General features: G+C 42.1%; 2 protein-coding genes across 3 annotated transcripts; one reads left to right on the top strand and one right to left on the bottom strand.

Moving 5' to 3' along the window:
• The first annotated feature begins 3499 nt into the window (after positions 1-3499).
• LOC102699508 lies at positions 3500-4447 on the top strand. The gene is made up of 2 exons (XM_006654961.3): positions 3500-4357; positions 4442-4447. The coding sequence occupies exons 1-2, from the start codon at positions 3500-3502 to the stop codon at positions 4445-4447; spliced, it is 864 nt and encodes a 287-aa protein (XP_006655024.3).
• A 4131-nt stretch (positions 4448-8578) lies between these two features.
• On the bottom strand, positions 8579-12871 carry LOC102703864 (phosphoserine phosphatase, chloroplastic-like). Of its 2 annotated transcripts, XR_001550247.2 has the most exons (9): positions 12484-12871; positions 11533-11665; positions 11331-11438; positions 10799-10889; positions 9868-10632; positions 9591-9777; positions 9412-9528; positions 8931-9004; positions 8579-8844 (listed from the first exon to the last, which is right to left on the bottom strand). XR_001550247.2 is itself a non-coding variant. In XM_040523834.1 (5 exons), the coding sequence occupies exons 1-5, from the start codon at positions 12530-12532 to the stop codon at positions 10609-10611; spliced, it is 405 nt and encodes a 134-aa protein (XP_040379768.1). In that variant the 5' UTR covers positions 12533-12870; the 3' UTR covers positions 10388-10608. The 2 variants fall into 2 exon arrangements, 1 of the variants encoding a protein (XP_040379768.1); XM_040523834.1 differs by lacking the exons at positions 8579-8844; positions 8931-9004; positions 9412-9528; positions 9591-9777 and having other exon boundaries at positions 10388-10632; positions 12484-12870.
• Between the last annotated feature and the right edge of the window lie 8782 nt (positions 12872-21653).

The raw sequence follows: 21653 nt of genomic DNA, 5'->3' as shown, positions 1-21653 counted from the left end.
CACCCGTTTTTTTTTTGTTTTTGTCACCGTCGTTCCGTTCTTTTTCTCCGTGGACGAGAACGGCGCCGCGTCCAGCGACGCCAGCCACCTCGTGGACCTCGCCCGCTGGAGGTCGGCCGCGAGTACGAGCTGGTGATCACCACCTACGCCGGGCTGAATTGGTACCGCGTCGACGACGTGCTCCGTGTGATGTGGTTCCACAACGCGGCGCCGCAGTTCAGGTTCGTGCGCCGCAAGAACGTGCTCCTCTCCATCAAGTCCGACAAGACCGATGCGGCCGAGCTGCAGCACGCCATGGAGTGCGCCTCCGCGCTGCTCCGCCCGCACGGCGTGTCCGTGGTGGAGTACACCAGCCACGCCTGCACAAAGCGCATTCCGGGGCAGTACGTCATCTATTGGGACATCTACTGGGAGTTGCTGCTGACCAGGGGTGCTGCCTCGAGGTGGAGAGGTCCTGAACACGGTGTACAGGCAGAGCCGCGTCGCCGATGACTCAAATCGGTTTTTTTTTTATTTCCCGACCAGAGATCGGGTTTGCGTCGCCCCACCGCCTCGTCAACATCTGCGCGTCTTCGACATTGGCTTCAACTACATCGTCCTGCTCCGCACATCGACGGATTGATCACCCATTCAAGCGCCCGGCTACAACGACAGACAACTTGGTGCCAATCGTCTTCGACTACACGTCTACGCTATCAAGCTTCAGATTGCCGCTGCGTCTCCCCTCTCGGTCGTAGCGCCACTGCCTGTGGTCCACACATCCACTAGTTGTTGCAGTGCTGAGAGACGTCCTCCTCAGCATGACGACATTACCCGTGGACTTCTCGCCGCTGCATCAACATGGAGCTACAGTTGTGTTGCCCTCTCGGACCTCAGCTTCATCGCTTTTGTCGTCTTCATCGCCGTTCGCGCATCGACATCCTCATCGTCCGCACTGGTCATCGTTAGCCACTCAGGATCTTCGTGCATCGCCGCCGCATCTCCAGGCTACTATCGCCGCTGTCCTAGGGCGATAGTTAGCCCATTCTACATGGCTACCGACGTTGCTGCTCCAGGCCGTTGGTCCCGCTACTTTCTCTTCGTCTTCATCCACCATGCCTCATCGCCAACATTGTCGTATCTTTCTCGACTACACTTCGCTTTTCTCCGGCAACTGCGTGCTGCTTCGGCAATCCCCCCTTATGCCGTTCTCGCGCCGCGACCGTCCCGAAGGGCTTCTGTGCTAGTCTCCTTCGACATTGGCGATGATTCATGGTGGTCCCCTGCCTAGCCTGCGCGGTATTAGCAACACCGTTGCGCGCGTTCTTCCTGAGTTGTCTCCAGGTCTAGCAAACCTGGCGTGACGTCTCGTCCTTCACGGTTCAACTACATCGGCTCTTCGGCGTCATCTTCCTCAACGACCGTCGCGATTGTGTCACCGTCATCGTCTTCAGCACATCCTCGCGCACCTTGGTCCATGACGCCCTCCCGTGCGTCCACGACCACTCTACGATACCCCATGCACACCCTGCGGCTTGGCTACCTCGACATCAGCTTCCCGACTTCGGCTACATCGACCACGGCCACTCTACGCACGGCTTCATCGACCACGACTCTCTTGCACCCATCGCATTGGCTACGTCGACAACGGCACAAAGGGCTATCATCCGTATTGAGTACTCTTGCTGGTTTCTTCTCCAGTCCAAGTGTTCGTGCTGCTCACGTTTGGACTGCGGGGGGATGTTAGAGATATGACAGTTAGAGTCGTATTAGGATAAGATTGATTTATGTGGACTCCTTCTATATCTGTAATCTTTCTTTATCTCTTCTCCATATACTCCTATACATACCGGCCCCCCGAGGCTCAATACAACAGATCCAATATTCGCAGTGTTCTCTTCTCTTCTACTATCCAACACCCACGACCAACCAATCGGTGGGGGTGTTCAAGGTGAGCATATGCTCCCCGCTCGCTCTGTGTTTGGCCCGATTGATTTTGCTTGTGTTCGGCTGGATGGATGGATGGCTTGCGTTTGTGCGCGTATTGCTGGTTGATTTTAGTAGTGATGCCGTGCGTCTGCGTCTGCGTCCACGATTTTGATATGATTGATTTTGCCGGGTGGTTCTGCTAGCTGGTGCATTCTCCTTTGTTTGAGATCGATCATTGATGTGGTGTCGATAGATTGTGATTTTGGTTGGGTTTTGCTGCTGGTGCGTTCGATCAGCGTCTTGGAGCGGATTTTCTTGCTGCCATAGGCGGCCCCAAGGAGGTAAAATCTTGCGGTTGCGATTTCTCGTCTCGTCCACGGCGGCCGCCGTGCTGCTCATGCGGGCACTCTTCGGTTGGAGAGGAGCTGTGGCCGCGACTTGTGGTGCCGCCGCCACTGCAACCTCGTGGCCTTCTTCCTGTCGTGCGGGCCTTCTCGCTTTTCATGGCATATATTCTTGTGCATGGTCTAGGGAGAGGAGGGGCTAGAGGGCGTACTGACAACGGAGTTGTGGATGGGCGTGAGGACGACGGGCATTTCGTCGAGCATTTGATGACGCTGGGATTGCCGGGCATTTCGTCGAGCATTTGATGGACGCTAGGATTGTCAGGCATTTCGTCGAGCATTTTATTGGCACCGGGATTGTCGGGCATTTTGTCTGTGGATGATCGAGCCAGCGACGACGCTGACTTGGCTTCCTAGTTGGTAGTAGCCTACTATGTCAATAATGTCATTGAACATCAGGACTCCATGTTGAGGGTGGTGTTGTCGGGAGCAGCGGCTACATCGCAGGGCCGTTTGCGAGGTTGCTGTTTTTGTTGTCCATGGAGCAAATCAGAGCTTCAACCTACTGGGATTGGATGCCCTAATAGTTAATAGTTAATACCATGTCACTGATTGCTATTTTTGTTGTCCATGGTGGTCATTTAGCTGTTTTTATAGTTGCTGTTTTTATAGTTAATACCATGTCACTGATTGTTATACATGGAGCAAATCAGAGACTGAACCTACTGGGATTGGATGTCTTTATAGTTGCTATCATGTCACTGTTTGCTATTTTTGTTGCCCATGGTCATCTTGCTGTTTTTATTATCCATCGAGCAAATTAGAGTTTGAACCTACTGGGATTGGATGCTTTAATACCATGTCACATCCACTGGGATTGGAATTTTTACTAACCATTTGTATTAGTATTACTATAAAACATGATTGATGTGATAGCTCAAGCTTTCTTTATTGTTGTTAATAGTGTAAAGTAAGTACTACCGTTTCTAATAATAACTTTATTTTTTGATTTTTGTGTCCAACGTTTTGACCATTTATCTTATTTAAAAAATTTGTAAAAACTTAAAAGAATTAGTGACGCATAAAGTACTATTTATGTTTTACCGTCTAATAATAATAAAAATATTAATCATAAAAAATTTCAAATAAAACAAAGAGTTAAAATATTGTATCTAAAAACTAAAAAATAGATTTAATATGGGACGGAAGCAGTAAGTAACAACTTATTGTTTTGCTGTCTTATCTAGATGGAAGATCTCAGGCCAAGCATCTTCTCAAACATACCTCATCATTTGGTTGGGAGAAAGAGAACCGACTCTCTGTTTTTGATCAAGGTGCAAGTGTCATCGGAAGATTCTAAGACTCAAGTAAAGGAATACCTGCCACGTACCTTTGGATTAAGAAAAAAAAATCTTAAGGGAAAGTTTGATATTCATACTCCTATGGTGGCTACAGGATTCACTGCAATTGAGAGTGAGAACTCCCTTTACATATTGACCTGTGCTCATCTATTTGAGGATTTCTACTCTGACAATGTCGAAGCTGATTCTGTCACGCTAGAGGGCTGGTTTGACATTTTGGTCGTTTGTCAACACTTTGAGAGCCACATGATTGTGAACTACCCTAACCTTTATAAGGAGCCAGATACTGATCCAAGACTCTATGCACCTGCAAGTATTGTCAGATTGGAGGAGCGTAAAGATCTAATGCTGTTGCAAGTGAAGAAGAATCTGTTATATGGTACCCCTACACTGTTATGTGGGAGTCCACACCCGGCTCTTCATCTTGCCCGGGTCCTACCTCGTCCTACAGATGATATCATGTTAGTATCTTGGCCTGCAACCCGGAAAGATTCAGCCGTGATTGGCCAGGTGGTTGGAGGAGATAGGGAGTATGGTCAGGTCACACAGGACTTGTCAAAAGGATACAATATGCATCTAGTTGAGTTAAATGTGGCTGGAGGAGAAGGCACCTCTGGTGGGCCAGTGCTGAATCATCGTGCGAATGTCGTCGGCTTATACCACGCTCGTCTTGGAGCTACGGGATATGCTGTATCTGCCGCAGATATCTACGAGTTCTGTCACCATGCTGTCCTTGCTGAGGAGGTACTACTTTATCACAACTTTGTAGAATTACTACTAAACTACATCCGTAAGAACCGTGTTGACTCATTTGTGTGCTGTGTGCAGGTTTGAATCTTCAGGGATGGGAACGCCTGTCTTCTTTCTTCATCATGAATATTGGTGGATTCGCTGAATACCATGGATCCTCGGTAATCAGTAGTGGTAGCAGTTCCTGTCACATCAAACTTCTGAGTGTTGTTAGTTGATCCTCAGTGGTAGTAGCAGTTCAGCTTCTGTCGTTTTGTTAGATGATCCTCAGTAGTAGCAGCTCCTGTCAAACTTCTCACTTTTGTTAGATGATCCTCAGTAGTAGCAGCTCCTGTCAAACTTCTCACTTTTGTTAGATGATCCTCAGTAGAAGGAGCTCATGTCCAACTTCTCAGTTTTGTTAGATTGATCCTCAGTAGTAACAGCTCCTGTCAAGCTTCTCAGTTTTGTTATATTCGATCGAGTCCTTCGGGAGAACAAAAAAAATTCTGTGACGATCTGTCTATGTCCGGAATGAACACCGCTAGCAATTTGCCTTGCATTTATATATGATTGATTGATTACTCTTGTGCATGGGAGCTGGCCATGTCACAAGCTGATGGGGCCACTTGCTTCAATTTTACAGCCGCGGATAAGCTCGATTGATGACGGGACATATACATATATCAAACTAGAGCAATTTTATAGTCATTAAGTAGTATCAAAAGATACTAAAATTTTAATGTAAATTTTGATACCTAGTGATACCTAGGTATCTAGAAATATTTAAATTTTACGTAGAAAAAAGTGATACATCATAGTATCTTATTAAGTACTATAAAATTGCTTATCAAACTAAACTAAATATGGTGCGACGTGGTGAAGAAGCACTAATGTTGCCCAGCAGCATAAGTGGTGATCCTCCAGCCTAGCTATTTATCAAATATGTAGACCTTCAATGTAACCATCTTTTCTACGATGTAAGATACACATGCACATATTAGTACCAGAGATAAAAACGATTAAAAAAAAGGAGAAACTCAAATCATTTTCATAACCATATAGTTCTCAAAATTGGAATTAAAACGGTAAAGCTAGTAGCAAAAAAGATATCTCTACTGCTTACGAGCGAAGTCGTCGTCCTTTCCCTCCCTTAAGAGCATCCCCAACAGCTCATCAAAATTTGGTCATCCATATCTTCATTTGGATGATTATCTAAAACACTTTCATCCTTCATATCCCTTTGTACTACAGCAGATCATCTATATATGACATCATCTATATCGATTGAAAAGAGAACATCTAAATATAGAGTTTCTCTTCTAATATGGATGATATCTAAAAATAGATGATAAGATAGATGTTGTGCTAGAGCTCACTATCCTCTATTTCTAGGATGAAAGACAGGATGATGAGCGGATGCTTCAAGTGGGACATGTGTCCCTCTTAGGGAGAACGATGAAAAAATAAACTACTCATGCACGGAAAAAAAAAAAACGCACGCAACACACATCTCGTACCTAAGGACCGCTCGCACCCACGCACATCTCTCAACCGCCGCCGTCGCCGCAGCCGCCCAATCCACATCACCGCCTCCGCTTCTCCGCCGCAATCCCCGTCGTGGCCGCTTCCTCCGTCTGATCCCCGTCGCCGCTGTCGCGCAATCCACATGTGCCAAAGCCCAGCCGTCAACTTGCCCTGCGGGGAGGACAATCGAGTCTGGCGCCTTGGTTCTATCACGCCAGCCGGTCAAGCATGGCGCACTACCACACCCCTGTGGCCGTCTCTGCATCCGCGTCTCCAACTCGATGGGCAGTCTGCCTTTTCCTGATAGCCACGCCGCCACCTACCAGTTGCAACATTAGGTAACAAATTTTGTTCTGCATGCCCAAACGTCAATCAAAGAATCGCATCATCTAATTATTTCAACAGAACAGTCGCCATTGTTCAAAATGGGCACAAAGCCACAAACTGCTTCCGTTTGTGCAGCATAAGTGCTGATGCAGCTTAATTACTGTAACATTTTTAATAGCCTAATATTTCTAAGAATCTTTCAGATTTCAAAACGCTAGAAACTGTGTGTAGCTAATTGCTCTTTTTAAGAACGGTGTGTAGCTAAAAGTTTTCATCTTTTGAGTTGCTATAAACATGGATGCAGTGATGCTTCAAAATATATTTTAACATTTGATAACCCACTGCCGGCAGAAGTATCACGATAAAAAAATTACTGGGTAAACTAAATTGGATTCACATGGTTTTCAGTTCATGTCTTTTTGTTAATTCACTTCCAAGTTTGTATATACGATGTGCATTTTTATGTTAATAGTTTTAGTACATTTTGCTTCAGAGGACAATCGTCAGAATAGTTCTCTTTTCCAATCAGCTACTAGCGAGTCATGGAGTTATCCAAGTTTTCTATTAGTGCTGACCAGAAAGGTATTTATCTCATGTTAGATTAATTGATTTATTAGGAGAAATTTATCGTTTGGAATTCAATAGGCTGGTGCTAGGTTTGATGTGTGTATGTATGGTCCAATAAAATTCCAGATATTTTTGCATGTCTTTACTACTTTAAAATGAGTTTCATCCGTCGGTCCTTCCACATGAAGAAAAAAACTCCCACGTCGTCATCTGCACAGAAAAAAAAAACCCCACAAACACAGTCGCACACAAGCGAAAAAAAAAAAAAGCAGCTTAACCCTAACATAGTCGCACACAAGCACAAAAAGTAACGACGCCACTCGCCCTGCCGCCGCCCCCACCGAAGCCGCCGCCTCCGCTGCCCCCACCTGTGCTTTTAGTTTTACTAGTGAGTGAGTGTCCACGTGCAAGTAGGGCTGAAAACGAATCGAATACGGACGGATAATACACGTATCGTTTTTGTTTTCATATTTTTAGACGGATACGGAAACGGATACGAATATCTCGGATACGGAAACAAATACAAATTATCTCGAATACGAATAAGGATCGGATGTAGTCGAACACGAATACGAAAACAAATATTTCTCAAAACATACAAACCAGTCAAACCGTTCGTAAAGACAAATAGCACCACATATATATAGCTAACTTAATCGAGATAGTGGTCATTTTAGGCCTCATCATAGATTAAACACGTTACATTTAGTTTCATGGGTAACAGATAAGTGACATAAGTCCACCTCATAGCATATAATGAGTTCAAAAAATACTGGTAGTCTAATAGCACAGAAGCAATTTGTAGTAAATTGATTGATGCCTTGATGGGTCAGACCTGGAATCAAGCCGACTGAACTGATTTTAGGTGTTCGCGGATATCCACTCCTTACAATCTGCGGATATTCGTCGGAATATCCATATCTGTCAGAAACTGTCATACCGTATTCGTATTTGTATCCGAAGAAAATTATCCGTATTCGTATCCGTATTCGAATTATCCGGGAAATATCCGCTCCGAGCTACCTCCGTATCCGTTTTTTGCCGGAGCGGACGGAAACTATCTGCTCCGTTTTTGGCCCTACGTGCAAGGCACGTCGACATGTATTGGATGGAGTTTATTAAATAAAATTTTGTATCACTTGTGTCATGCTTAAAGATGGTGTTTTATCGTAATTGTATTACAATATAACAGAATAAAAAATGCACAAACATTTTATTCCTTCGTTATGTCATGTGAACTAGCTGATCAATTCCTTTCAGCAGATGAAGTGAAGTAGTGTTTTTCTGTTTGGAGCGTCCTACATCTGATACCATTCTTCAGATAATAATAGATTTGAATGTTGTTTAATAGGTTGTCTCGAACATCTGGATGCACACATACTTACGATAAATATTGGAGAGTATCTAAATATTATATTGATTTAATTTACTGGAAGGAAAACAAATATTTAAATTTAGAAAATCAAATCACAATCATGTACAACCTCACTGCTCCAGTATTAAATGATTTTAAAATGCTCCCTCGGAAAATATATGCACCATAATTTATTTGAGTTTTTTCATAAAGATCAATATGTCTGGAGGGTGGAGGGTAGATACGTGGAGTTATTCATAGCGACGCTTTTTTGCATGCATGATGTGTCAGCAGGGACTCGGTTATAGGGTATTAATCCACTGATTAAAATGATCCTTTAAAAACGATTGCAAGGAAAAATGGTGTCGTATGATCACCGTGTATCTATGATTCAATCATAAATTTATTTATATATTCCCCTATTAAATGATTGCAAAAAGGATTATTTAAAACCGATATGTTCAACGGTAAGCACTAAAACGGGTGCTTATATAAAATAAAAAATGTTAAAATCACAATCAGGTACAACCCCACTGCTCCAAGAATTGCGGTACTTAAACAAAGTTGCGGTTCATAATTACATAAGCAAATATCTAACATTTCGCATCTATCTAACACCTGATGCGATCAACGAATTCTTGTGTGTCTACAGGAATATTCTCTTTAGCTTCATTTTCATTGAACTTCGATATGCTGATGAAAAACTTGGTCCTCAATTTAATCCCATCTGCACATATTGTATTTTGGATGAATATCAGAATACACACATTTAATGTAATTGAGTAGCAGTAGTATATAATCTACTATACTCACCGAGTATATCGATGATAGTTTTTTACCATCCCATGAGCGCATGAAGTCAAAGAACAAAGAAGCCTGACACTTCCCTACATAGAAATACAATGTTAAATTTATGCAGGCAAATACAGACAAATTTCTTAGGTTTAGGTTGTAAGCATGTACCAGTCATCTGTTTTTGGGACACCCGTTGTTATTTCTCTATTTCAGAAATAAATGTTATCTTTCCAAGTTGGGTTGGCTACTTTCATGGCAAGGTTAACATTCATGGATATATTATTTATCTTGTGAACATAGGACATGGTTAGAGGATGACCCCATATGAATTAGGTATTGGCAGAAGGTCCAATATAACAATAGTTCTGGCCTTCATGTCTATTACAAATAATGTGAAGTGAGCGAGGAATGAATGCGGCAATAGAACCCTAAAAAAAATGCAAGAGAAACACAACGTATCACCGAAGAAAGAATCGAAAAGCCAAATAAATTTGCTTACATTGCTACACTGTGAAATTTTGTACTCTATGCCAAGCCAGCATTCAAACAGTTTTGCCAACCGTCTGATATCAAGCTTTGCATGACGGCGTGGCTCACGATGAAAATCAGATATCGTCTGTTTTGTCCAATATTTCAAATTAGTAGCACATTAAATATTGTTTTAACCAAACAACTTACCCAGAATTGAAGGTCTATGTAGTGGATTGTATCATCTAAAAACATTAGGAACTCATTGCATGCAAGCATCCGTACGGCCATATTGAAGCAATCTTTGTCCATTGGCTTTTTTACGTATAGTATATCTTGGAGATTTTTAAGACTCAAAGAAATTGGATATGGCTCAATGCTTCGAATCCATTCTTTCCTATAAAAAGCAATTAATTAAAGAGAGATAATATGTAATCAATATTTAATAGTAGGAATATAATAATATGGGAATGGAAAATTGACATACTGTAAAGATTCTTGGGAGTCTATTGACATGATATATTTGCAAAGCGCACCCAACAAATCATCTGTGCTTGTTAATTTTGTTCCAGGTGCTAGAATACAGAGATTTATCTGATTCAATCCCATGTGAGGCTTTAGATGATTTTCTTATGTCAACTGGAGTCTCAATTATTTGTAGATCACTTGGACTTCCCTTATCTTCACTTTTTGGAACATTACCCTACCAAATTAAAGTATTCCAATGTAAGAGTATGTAGTCCAGTTACGTTCCAGCATGCTTCCAATATAAGAAAATTAACCAAGAACAGTGCCCATCAAATATTTATGCATGATGGTATCTTAAATCTTGTCAGTCTATCAGATATGAGCTTAGAGATATTAAACAAACAGTGATGGGCTTGAAAAGTGAAAAAAATCATGAGACTTGCTTGGTAGCCAGGAACAGCTGTGTACTTCAGCTACAAAATTTCTATGCACGAACAGAAAATCGTGTCTCCAACAATATTACGAAAAGATATGCTTCATTTTTGATTGTTTAGACCATTAAATAATAACTTTACTTATGTATTACAGTATTCCAAGTACATGCTCTTTGACCTCTCATTCTAAAAATGCTGAGTTCTGCACACTATCAATGAGAACTTCAACCATTCATGGTGCATAACACTTCAGTGCATCATAAGTATAGCTCATCTGTTCGCAAGAAGCAGATGCAAAGACACTCCCTCTGATCGCTTCTACCTCCCTAACTAACCGAATGGCAGCGTTCCTGCATGGGTATATAAAATACATCACAATTCCTTCTGCTATTTTGTCAATTTGCATACCAATTCCAGCACTAAAATACATCACAACTGCAGAAAATTGAAGAATTTCTAATATCCAGGCAACCTAACCATCTTCAGATATTCCAGAACTACCAGACGTCTGATTACCTTGATCATTTGTCGGAAACCACCGGACACAAGGAATACATCAGTACTATTAGTTTTCAACTTTTTAATCAAGTTGCGGCCATGAGAAATCCTGCAGTAAGAAAACATCATTTTGGTGATTTTTTGAGTTTTGTAACACAGAAATACATGTTATACTGTACAGTGATGAATATATGGCTGATTAAAGCTATCCAAACTTTGAGCTGTTGCAAGAGAAATATTTGATACTCTCTCACAAATATACGAGGGAAGTTAGACAAAATAGATATTCTTGTGGTCACTTATATAAATTCAACTGTGGCTAAAATTAGGGGGTGTCCAAAACACATTACGTTCTGTTCAGTAGCAAGTAAAATTAAAATGGAAGGTTTCTTTCCTTCAAAAAAGAAAAAAAAGAGTGGAAGGAAATGAACATATCCAGAGATTTCCTAAAGTTGAATAGTTGGAGTAGTGCCTGATGACATAAAAAAGTAGTAAAGAGAAACACCTCCCTAACATCTCAATTAACAAGTTGGGTCTCATATAAGCTGACCTTGGAGGCCTCTTCACTAAACAATCCGCAACTTGGGAGAGATGGGGCTTGATTAACGACAGCCTGGCAGCTAGTGCATCCTCAAAGGGAACAGTTTCTATCATTGCCCTAAGAACATTGAACCAATGAGCATGTTGAATAAATTTCATGAATTAAGGCATGAACACAATCTAAAAGACTAATTGCAAAGCATTTCATTTACTTTGCAGTCCACTCAGCAGCAGCCTTCCCAGCCCCGCAGAAATTAGCGAGCTCATCAATACCCTCATCCAAGCAGACTGTGCTATCGACATCGAAGCATACTGCATCAGCATCACGCCATTTGTCAAGAACACCTGAACACAAATCAAGTGAAAGTTACATAAATATTTAAAAATTGACGCAATAACCTTCAGAGACACATCAATCACTTCAGCAAAAGGAATTCAGCTAAAATTGTGGATCCACATGTTAGTTCTATAAACGAAATGTTTTACATTTTTGAGGCCTTGCTGAAGCAATTTAGATCATAGAACACAACTAAAAAATATAATCAATAGCAGCTTCAGAATATATCCAAAACTTGAGCGTACATATTAAATTGACTATACTGTCAATTGGTTGGCAGTGATTGGTAAAGGATGAAATTAGACAGCTAACTCGATCCAACAAATAAGCAGTTTGCATGTGCCATTATGGCGTATAATATAATATGTGGATCATGACCTGGAAACAAATTTATGCAAGGACAGACTGGCAATTCTGAAAGCATACAAGTCGTTCTCGACTCGCATGTTTGGTAGATGCACAAGGCACAAATTTAATTCTCGAAATGCATTCTGGTCCTGTCTTTAGTCCTCTATGGGTCCAACAGATCCACATGGCCGAATATCTCGGCTCACTATTACCATATTCAGATTTGCATTTCAAGCAAGCTACTCACACAATGTGATGATGCGGGATTCAGAACAGATATTTTAGCATCCCTAGTCAAAGAAAACATCACAATTTGAAGATTGCACTCAAGAATTGGCACTATAAAAACTAATGCTGTAACATCACGGGCTAATACCTATCATTACAAAAATCTAGAATTAGATTAGCGATTATCAATCCAAGGACCAGCAAACAACAGCAAAGAAACAGTAAATCGTAACTACGAAAAAACACAAACCTGGCCGGGCTGAGGAGCGACGACCAAGGGGGAGGCGCGGCGGCGACATCGGGCCGAGGGAGCGGCGGCGGCAACGGCGGGATGAGGGGCAGCAGCGCGGTGTCCGGCGAGGAGCAGCGCAGCGGCGGCGAAGGTGGGGTGAGGGGCAGCAGCGCGGCAGAGGCGGCGGCCGGCAATGGATATAGCGGTCGCGCCGTCCGGCGAGAGACAGGGCCGCGGCTGTCGCGACGTACAGGGACGCAAGGAGGGGCGATGGAGGGCGCCGGGAGAGGGAGGGATCGACGGCGGGCTGAGGGGCGGCGACCGAGAGGGAGGCGCGGCGGCGACCGGCGCGGTGATCGGCTACGGGCGCGTGGCTAACGACACGATGAGGGGCAGGGGGCGCGTGGGTGTGGTGTGCGTCGGCTGTTAATTGCAGGGCTTAATTAGAAGGTTAATCCTTAGATGATAGGTCCGACGGTTAGAAAACATCTGCGTACACTTTTCTGGGTGTATTAAAAAGAATAAACTACCTTTTCTTTTTATATTAGTCTACACTAGATTAAAATGTGTCTATAATGCTTCACAAATGCATAATCTTTAGAACTGCTAGATTTTCTCATATGAAAAGAGCATTTACTTTCGTTCAGTCACTTAGGTTGGTGGAGCTTTGTTGATAAACATTCTTTTTTCCGATTGCACATATGTCTTGCAGCGGAACTTATTTTTTGAGACTAAAACAACAGCTATTCATCATTTCTAGCCGTGTGCAGTTGTGCTATAGTTACTTATTATTATTATTATTATTATTATTATTATTATTATTATTATTATTATTATTATTATTATTATTATTATAAAAAGATTATTTATTGTTGTTATACTAAAAATGTAATTTATGTTTTGAGCTAACTATTTCCTCGCTAAATATAGTTCCGTTGTAAATCACGGGCATGTAACTAGTCTGTTGGAAAAACTTAATTACACATCTTGATGAAGCTTAGGTTTTGATAGATTGTCGGCGGAAATTTGCTGCTAAAACGGTAAACAAAAAACCTATACAATTTCCAATTTCAACATTTCGGAGTTGGAATGAAAGGTTGATACGAAACCAAAAAAAATTATGCATCCCAAGATTTCTTGACCTTGGCTATACTGCTGTCTACTATTAGTATTTTAATACCAATATTATCATTGTTGGAAGCATCTTATTTATTGATTTAGAGTTCTACTATAAATAGAAAAAATATATTATCCTACCAGTAGTTGATGTGGTAGTATAAATAGATTTGATCTATTAGATTAGGAAAAAAATAGTCTAGATTAGTTTTAATACCAGTATAGCATTGTAGATCACCTAAATTTTATTTTGGAAGATGTCTATTTCCATTGTAATAAATGGTTATAGCCTCTATCAAGGCAAATTCCGGGATTCCCCTTATCTTTAGGGAAAAAAGTTTTTTTTTTCATTCGGACAAATTGTTGGTCCTATACGCTACTCTCCTTCCCCAAGAAACTTTGAATGAAAACACTTTGCTATTAAAATGTAAAAAAAAAACTATGCAATTCCCATTTCCATTTTCAACATTTAGGAATTGGAATAAAATGCTTGATGCAAAACGAAAGACTGTGTGCACACACCTATTTTTTTACGCTTTGACTTTTTAAAAACTTATTTTATAAATAGATCCTTATAAAACTTATTTTTGAAATGGACCATTTTCTCGACGTTAGGGTAATGGGCACCGACACCCTCATCCCCTGGGCCGGCACTGATGCAGAGGGAATAATTAACTTTTTTCTACTTTTAAAATTGGTGCTAATATTTTCCACTAGGCCCACGTGTCATAGACACATGAGGGTCCACATGTCATAGACAGCGGGTGGTAAATATAATATGTGTCATTTCTAAGATTGGCAAAAAGTTAAATGCCCCCCTTCTGTGCCAAAGAGAGTGGCACCGGGACCTATTTGTGAATAACCTATTTTACAAATAGGCCCTTAGAATGGTTAGAAACTAAATAACTTATATTTACAAATAGGTCCTTGGTGCTAGACATGGACGCTAGGGACGGTTTTGTAAATTAAGTTATTTACTAATAGACCCTCTATTCCATTGTACCAATAAACCTCTATTCAAATCATTTCGAAATTAAGTATTTGGCTTAACACCAAAGATGAAGAAGATGAAGTACATGCGTCTGCCATATATTTCGGCATTGAGAGATTTACTACACTACAGAGCATTTCCAGTGTGTGACTTCAACCATATTCCTCCGCATCCACGTAGACTTAGATACCACAGTGGAAGGAAGGAGTGGCCTTGCAGGGTGAGTGTTCCCTTCAGAAGCCACAATTACCTTAGGAGAGAGAAGATGGTGTAGAAGAAGAAAATGCACGGTACCTGATACCTTACGTGTGATGGTGGATCCATTCGCTGGCTTGAAGGTTTGAATCGTGTCTTTGAGCGTCTCCTTGTGGAACCCACCACACAAAGATAGTGTCGAGGCCATATCACTAGCCACCTCCTGCCAATACATAGGACATAGGAATAAGGCTGCCATGTCGTAAAAATATGAGTATATCTTAAAGCAAATGGCGCAAGGACCATTACCACCACAAGTGACTCATTGTCCATAAACATGAAGAGAATAAAACTGATATATGAAAATATTACTATCTCGCGTTGAATTATGGGAGAGAAAAATTAACACACGGTTTAAGCCTATGTGGTACTCGAGGTCACACCTTATCTACATGATACTCAAATTGTGTGCTCTTTGCTGGAGGGCACCTCAAGATCGTGTTTTGGCTTGAAGGCATCCGAAAAACGGGTAATTTGCCACTGAGCACCGCCGACAGTAATTTATTATTTTCGCTACATTTGGAGAGAGAAACTTTTTAAAAAGACAGTATTGTCCTTGGTCCAACTCATATCCAGTCCACACGGTTTTGTTAGAACCAGATCCAGGCCAACCAGTGAGGGTGAACGAAACCGAGCCGTCTCTGGGCTGGGAGACGATGGAGGCGTTGCGGTGACGAGGACGGCCGACGACGGTGGGTGACAACGTGCTGGCTGTGGGTAGGGGGCAGAGGAGGCGTGCGCCCAACAGGTGAGCTGGTTCTAACTCCGTCCATCTAACTCTCCAAATCCCCTCTCTGGAACCCTTGGTTTTAGGTACGCGAGGATAACCGGCGACGGCGGGCGGTTGCCGTGGACAAGGGGGTGGTATGGATGACTCATTCTACGGGGGCCCGTCGTCAGTGCACAATCCACGCAGAGATGAGCTACCCTAATTGCATGCCCCATATGTGGTACGCAACTAGAGGTGAGGACCATCAAGAACCTCGGCGAACCCAAACAAGGTGTTCATCAAATGTCCAAAGCTTGAACATGTAAGTAGTAACAGTAAATTGTTTTTGTGTTATTTTCTCGTTTGACAAAAGGTGATTAATCTTGCGTATATTCATCACAGACCGAGTGGGTGTGCAAGTTTTTTTATGTGGGAAAGTCAATATGAACAATTTGTAAAGGAGATGCAGCAAGTGGGGAGTCATCCAGCGCAAGCTAGGCCATCAATGAGTCACTTGGAGTTTGGAATGAGAGGTTGTAGTGCAGGAGAACAAGTTTTAGTGTATCTATCAGTTGTACAAGCTATGCTGTTGTTATTAATCTTGGTTGTGATAATTAGTAAGTAATTGTAGGGGTGCCCAGAAAACTCGTGGCTCGTTAGCTCGCTCGACTCGTGACAAACTCGGCTTGACTCGACTCGGCTCGTTTTATTTTTCTAACGAGCCGAGCTAGCATTTTAGTTCGTTAGAGATAACGAGCCAGCTCGAGCTGGCTCGTAAGCTGTTCGCGAGCCTAACGAGCTAGACCAAAGACACAAGATTCACCGGTGTTCATTGATTTTACCCTAGAATGCATGTATTTAGTACTTTATAGGTTCACCATGTGATTTGTTGGTTCAAACTTTAATATTTAAATACAATTTCATATGATTTGCATGTTTGAAATAAAAATTTGCTTGTATAACCTATTAAAAAAATTATTTAGATTAACTTTTTATGTATGGCTCACGAGTCTAACGAGCCAGCTCGAGCTTTATAACGAGCCGAGCCGAGCTGGGTTTTTAGCTCGTTACGATAACGAGCCGAGCCAAGCCAGCTCGTTATCTTAAGACCGAGCCGAGCCGAGCTGGCTCGTTATCCAGCCCTAAGTAATTGATGGATGCAGTAATATGGAATTTGTAGTCTATTAGTAGTACTGCAATGCGAATCCTGGAATGAATGAATGCAAATTCTGTGACTGTTTGAAATGAACCAGTATGGATGATTGTTGCCAGATTGTTTTGCAAGCAAGCAAGGTGTGACAGCAAGGTGTGTGACTGTTGCCAGACTGTGACAGCATGTTGGGAGAATGTGATTGAATTTTGGCATATAGATGTTGCATTTTGGCACCATTAACAAAATCTTTATAAAACTGACTGTAATTTGGCATCAGCTCATTTACGGTCAACACCTTGCTTGCATAAAGGGATACATGGCAAATGTGAATCAGACAAAGTGGCTGCATTTTGGCATAATGAAAACAAGTGAACCGAAATTGCACATGTTAATACAATTTTTAGACATTCCACACACAACATTGTCTAACACAAAATAAACACAAGTTGTTGTCCAGAGTTGTTTCATATGGTCTTACACGAAGTCTCCGCACAACCACTGCTAAGTCGTTGTGCTCGCTGCTACTGCTAAGGTTTTTGGGAGAATGGAAACGGTGAATTGGCTGGGATTGAGGGCCCGTGGCCGCAGGATTTCGAAGCAAGGGCCCCACGAGGACGAACCGCCGTGGATGAGTGGGGTGTCGCCACCACTAGGGTTTTTGGAGAAGGGAATCGGGGAGCTTCTGGCTGCAACCCAACGTGGCTAGACTCACTCAGTTTAAACGAAAGAGACAAGAGCATTTCAGTCCTTTCATCCATATTCCTCTCTTCAAGTGTAGCAGAAATAATAAATTGTTGTTGGCGGTGTCAAGTGGCAAATTACACTTTTTTAGATGTCTTCAGGCTAAAACGCGATCTTGCGGTGCCCTCTAGCAAAGAGCGCAGAATTTCAGTATCATGTAGCAAATTTTTCCAAAAATCATTCACCAATATTTTTCCTTAGTTTACTGTTAGGAATTAAATTTGAGCTTATCGAATGGCAAGACACGAAACATCTCACTACGATTCATGAAACCATATCAGGTACCAATATCATCCCCACCGGTAACATGGTAACACATGCATGGTAACACGTGCAGTAACTACGGTTACCATGAAAATTGCGGTTCACCATGGTAACCGTGTAGCTTGGTGCGGTAACTACGCTGCACCGAAATTAAAAAGAAAAAATGTGAAAGAATAAAATATAGTAAAACACAAAAAATATGTGGAAACTGTATTAAAAATTATTTATAGATCTAGAAAATAATGTAACCTTGCACGAATTGGTTGGTATAACCTATAGGATATTTTTTTACAGTAGAATAATAAGTTTTCTCCTAATTTTTGTGGAGACCCAAAATATGACGTAACTTCGTTCGCCAGATAATAGAAATCAAGTACTACTAGTATAAATTTCTTTGGATTTTTATCATTTTTGTAAAAAAATAAAAGTGAGTTAGGATATTGATCAAATCAAATCAAACCACATGGTTATTGTTACCGAGCACTAGCAGCAGCACAGTTATCACGTGGTTTTATGAACACTGTTCACAACTGTGTTACGTTGATTTGATTACTCAAATGGGCCTATTGATTTTTTAAGGAGTACGTAGGGGTGTTTACTCGGTGAAATGAAATTTTTTGCGTGTCACGTCAGACGTGTGATCGGATGTCGGAAGGGGTTTTCAGACAAGAATGAAAAAACGAATTTCACGGCTGGCATGGAAACCGCGAGATGAATCTTTTGAGCCTAATTAATCTGTCATTACCGCATGTAGGTGAGCATGGTGGAGTATGGATGAACCCCGTGACGGTCTATGCTACTTTCGGATTCAGCTAGGCAAAAGAGTGGGCCACCTAACTTGGTGTAAACGAGGGGGGTGAAACATGTGGTGTGATATCGATTGGATTGAGAGGGTTAGGTGAAATGTCTTATCATGGTTTCCATTCTGTGGTATCATGCTGATACGTCAGTGCACGGCAACGTGTGTGAGACCATCTGTTATGGGTAAAGTTGTACACCTTTGATTAGAGTAAAACTATTTAAATAGTCGTGCCCAAGGTCATGTGGTGAACTGCCAGACTCACTGGGATTAGTCTCACCTTTAATAACTTGATTAATTTGAAACTGGTTTGATCCCGTTACAACATGCTGTAACTTTGGACAGTGGTTTGGGCCTGTTGCGACGTGGTGTAACGTTAGACAGTGGTTTGGACCTGTTGCAACATGGTGTAACGTTGGACAGTAGTTTGGGCCCGTTGCAACATGGTATAACGTTGGACAGTGGATGATTATTTTAAATATTTACTTTGTTTTATTCATTCTATTTTTAAATTTATTGTTTTGCTAAATATTGATGCTTTATGCAAACTAACCCTAGCCTCTTCTTGTTGTCAATTGCATTCATTTTTTCCCTCTTAGGTGCTACTTGTTGAGTACCGTGGTTTGTACTTAGCCCTGCTTAATTTCCCCCCACCAGAGATAGAGAATGAGTCAGAAGGAGGTAATTCGTAGGAGTGAAGTTCGTCCTACCGTCGAGACATGCATGTGGTGTGGAGCCATCTTCGCAAGCACGAGATTAGATAGTTTGAGTTTGTCTCTTTTTCCGCTGCATTCGATAAACAATTATTTTTATATGTTTTTAAGACGTGGAACTGTGTAGTACTCGGGCTGATTCTTGAACCGAGATTAATGCATACTATTGTTTAGAAATTGGTGTAAATTTCTGGGCGTGACAAATTTCCTCAAAAGGATAATTAGAATCATATTGCCCTAGGAGTAGATAATATTGATTGAGTGTAATCGTTACAGCCGAATAGTTAACACCGAGTAGATTCGGTTTAATGAATGTTTAGGCACAAGCTTTATAGCACATTAAGTGCCTTGGGCGTAATCAAACTCCGCTAGTGTAAAAACAACCATTGGCTCATTATATGAGTGCACCGTTGATACCTGAAGTTATAAGAAATTACTGAATTTATGTTACCATTTAGGCTAACCATAAGCCCGTAATATTTCCATTTTAGCATTGTATTGACCGTATCAGCACCGAGCTTTTTAGGCGTCGGCCCGCTAGTCCCACTATGGATCATAGTAACACTTAGCCATTTTTCGGAGATTTTTAGCCATTTGGCCCATTCATGGCCCATTTAGCCCATTCGTCGCTTTGCCTCTTCATCTTCTCCGCCACCACTGCTTTGTCTCCCACGCTCGCAGCTTCTCTCCCCACAACCGCTCTGGTGATTATACGCGCTCCAAACCCTAGCTTTTAGTTCCCGAAAGCTGCCTCTCGACATTTCCGCTGGTTCGAAGCTCTTCTCCACCCTAATCCAAAAGTCTAGAAGCCATGGCCGCACCCACAGATGCTAGGAAGGAGCTCCCACTAGGTGCCTAGCAGACCTTCACCAACACCGAGAACTTGTCAGCCATGACAAGGATTAGACTGCTTCCGGTAAAGGCGCTTCTCATGTGCAGATGCGCTCTAGCTGAGCAGTTTCCGCCCCTGATTCCAACGAGATTGTAGTTTTTGAGTCTTTCTTTGAACGGGGATTCGGTCTTCCAGTCTCCTCCTTTCGAGGTTTAATCGATTTGTATGGAATCGAACTCCACCACCTGAACCCCAATTCTATCTTGTAATTTTTGTCTATATTTGTGAAACATTCCTCGACATCCCCCCTCATTTTAATCTGTTTCGCCATCTCTTCACTATGAAACCCTAACCAAGGCATCTCAAGCCTTTTGTTGTTGTTGGGGGTGTCGGCATAACTTCAGGACTATGCAAGAAAGTTTGGTTTGAAAGTGCATCTAGCCCTTAAAGTGGGTTTTGGATGATTAATGACAATTCTGATCAAAGCATGTGTGCGCTAACATTTTGTGAATGCAGAGAAGTTTGACTCATGCTCTAAATGCGCAAATTCAAAAAAGACGAGAAGTGATCTCTAAAGCGAAAAAGCGAATGGCGTCGAAGCAATAGAAGGTGTTTTTCTTTTTCGCTTTGAGTCGTAGGATAATCCGTACTATTAAGAGGGGTCACCAAGTCAATACATGCATCCATGAGGGAGTAATGAGTGATAGAGACTTGGTCGACTAAATATTCCAGAGAGCCTAGACCGGACAGTCCGGCCCCAGGCTTTAGCCAGAGTACAAGCGTCGGACGGATGGTCCGACCCATATAACTTTATCCAACGGCTAGCTGACATTTGACAACCCTATATATGTCACCTCAAGATTCTAGCCGTTGGTGATGCTTCCAGTTCAAACAGTAGGGTTCCTAGGTGTGTTCTAGCCATTCCCAAGCCTCCCCCACTATTCTTACACTTTCTAGAGTGATTAAACCAAGAATCAAGGCTAGGTTGTGAGACTAGGGATTAGTGAGTGACTTTGAGTGTTCTTGAGTGATCTTGTGATTTTGTGAGTGATCTTGAGCGACAAATGGATGCATGTGAAGACGTGGAGACCTATTACTCTTGGAGTTCATGCTCCTAGACGGATAGGCGTCATCCACGAGCCTCCGAGCTTTTTGGATCATCCGCGATCAAGTTTGTGAAGGTTGAAGCCTAACCTCCGCAAGAAAAAAGGCAAGTTCTCTAGTGGATTCTTGTGTTTCTTCTTAAAAGGTTGTCGGGTAGAGCAGGTTGCATCTTAGGGCTAGGCAAGGTGCTTTGATCTTGACCTTGGTGGTCGATCAAGGGCTTGCTAGTGCCTAGTGGTGAACTCGGAGACCCATGTTGACATTTTGTGAGGAAGCCAAGACAGGAAAAGGATCAAGAGAGATCCCGCTCAGTGGAGCGCCTCAATGGAGTGTAGGATCGAAAGATCTGAACATTGGGTAAAAATCTCCGTTGTCAATCTTTGTGCTTTTCTTGCTTTCCAGCTGTTCGTGTGATCTTCTTGAGTTCATATTCTCCACACACACACTACACGTTACCAGGAACTTCACCAAGAAAGGATGACTGAAAAGTCTCTCCTTTCACTAACCGGAC

Source organism: Oryza brachyantha, chromosome 5, assembly GCF_000231095.2.
Source record: "Oryza brachyantha chromosome 5, ObraRS2, whole genome shotgun sequence".
In the NCBI taxonomy this organism is placed as follows: domain Eukaryota; kingdom Viridiplantae; phylum Streptophyta; class Magnoliopsida; order Poales; family Poaceae; genus Oryza; species Oryza brachyantha.
The sequence above is the reverse complement of the archived record's forward strand: the minus strand, read 5'-3'. Positions and strand labels throughout refer to the sequence as shown.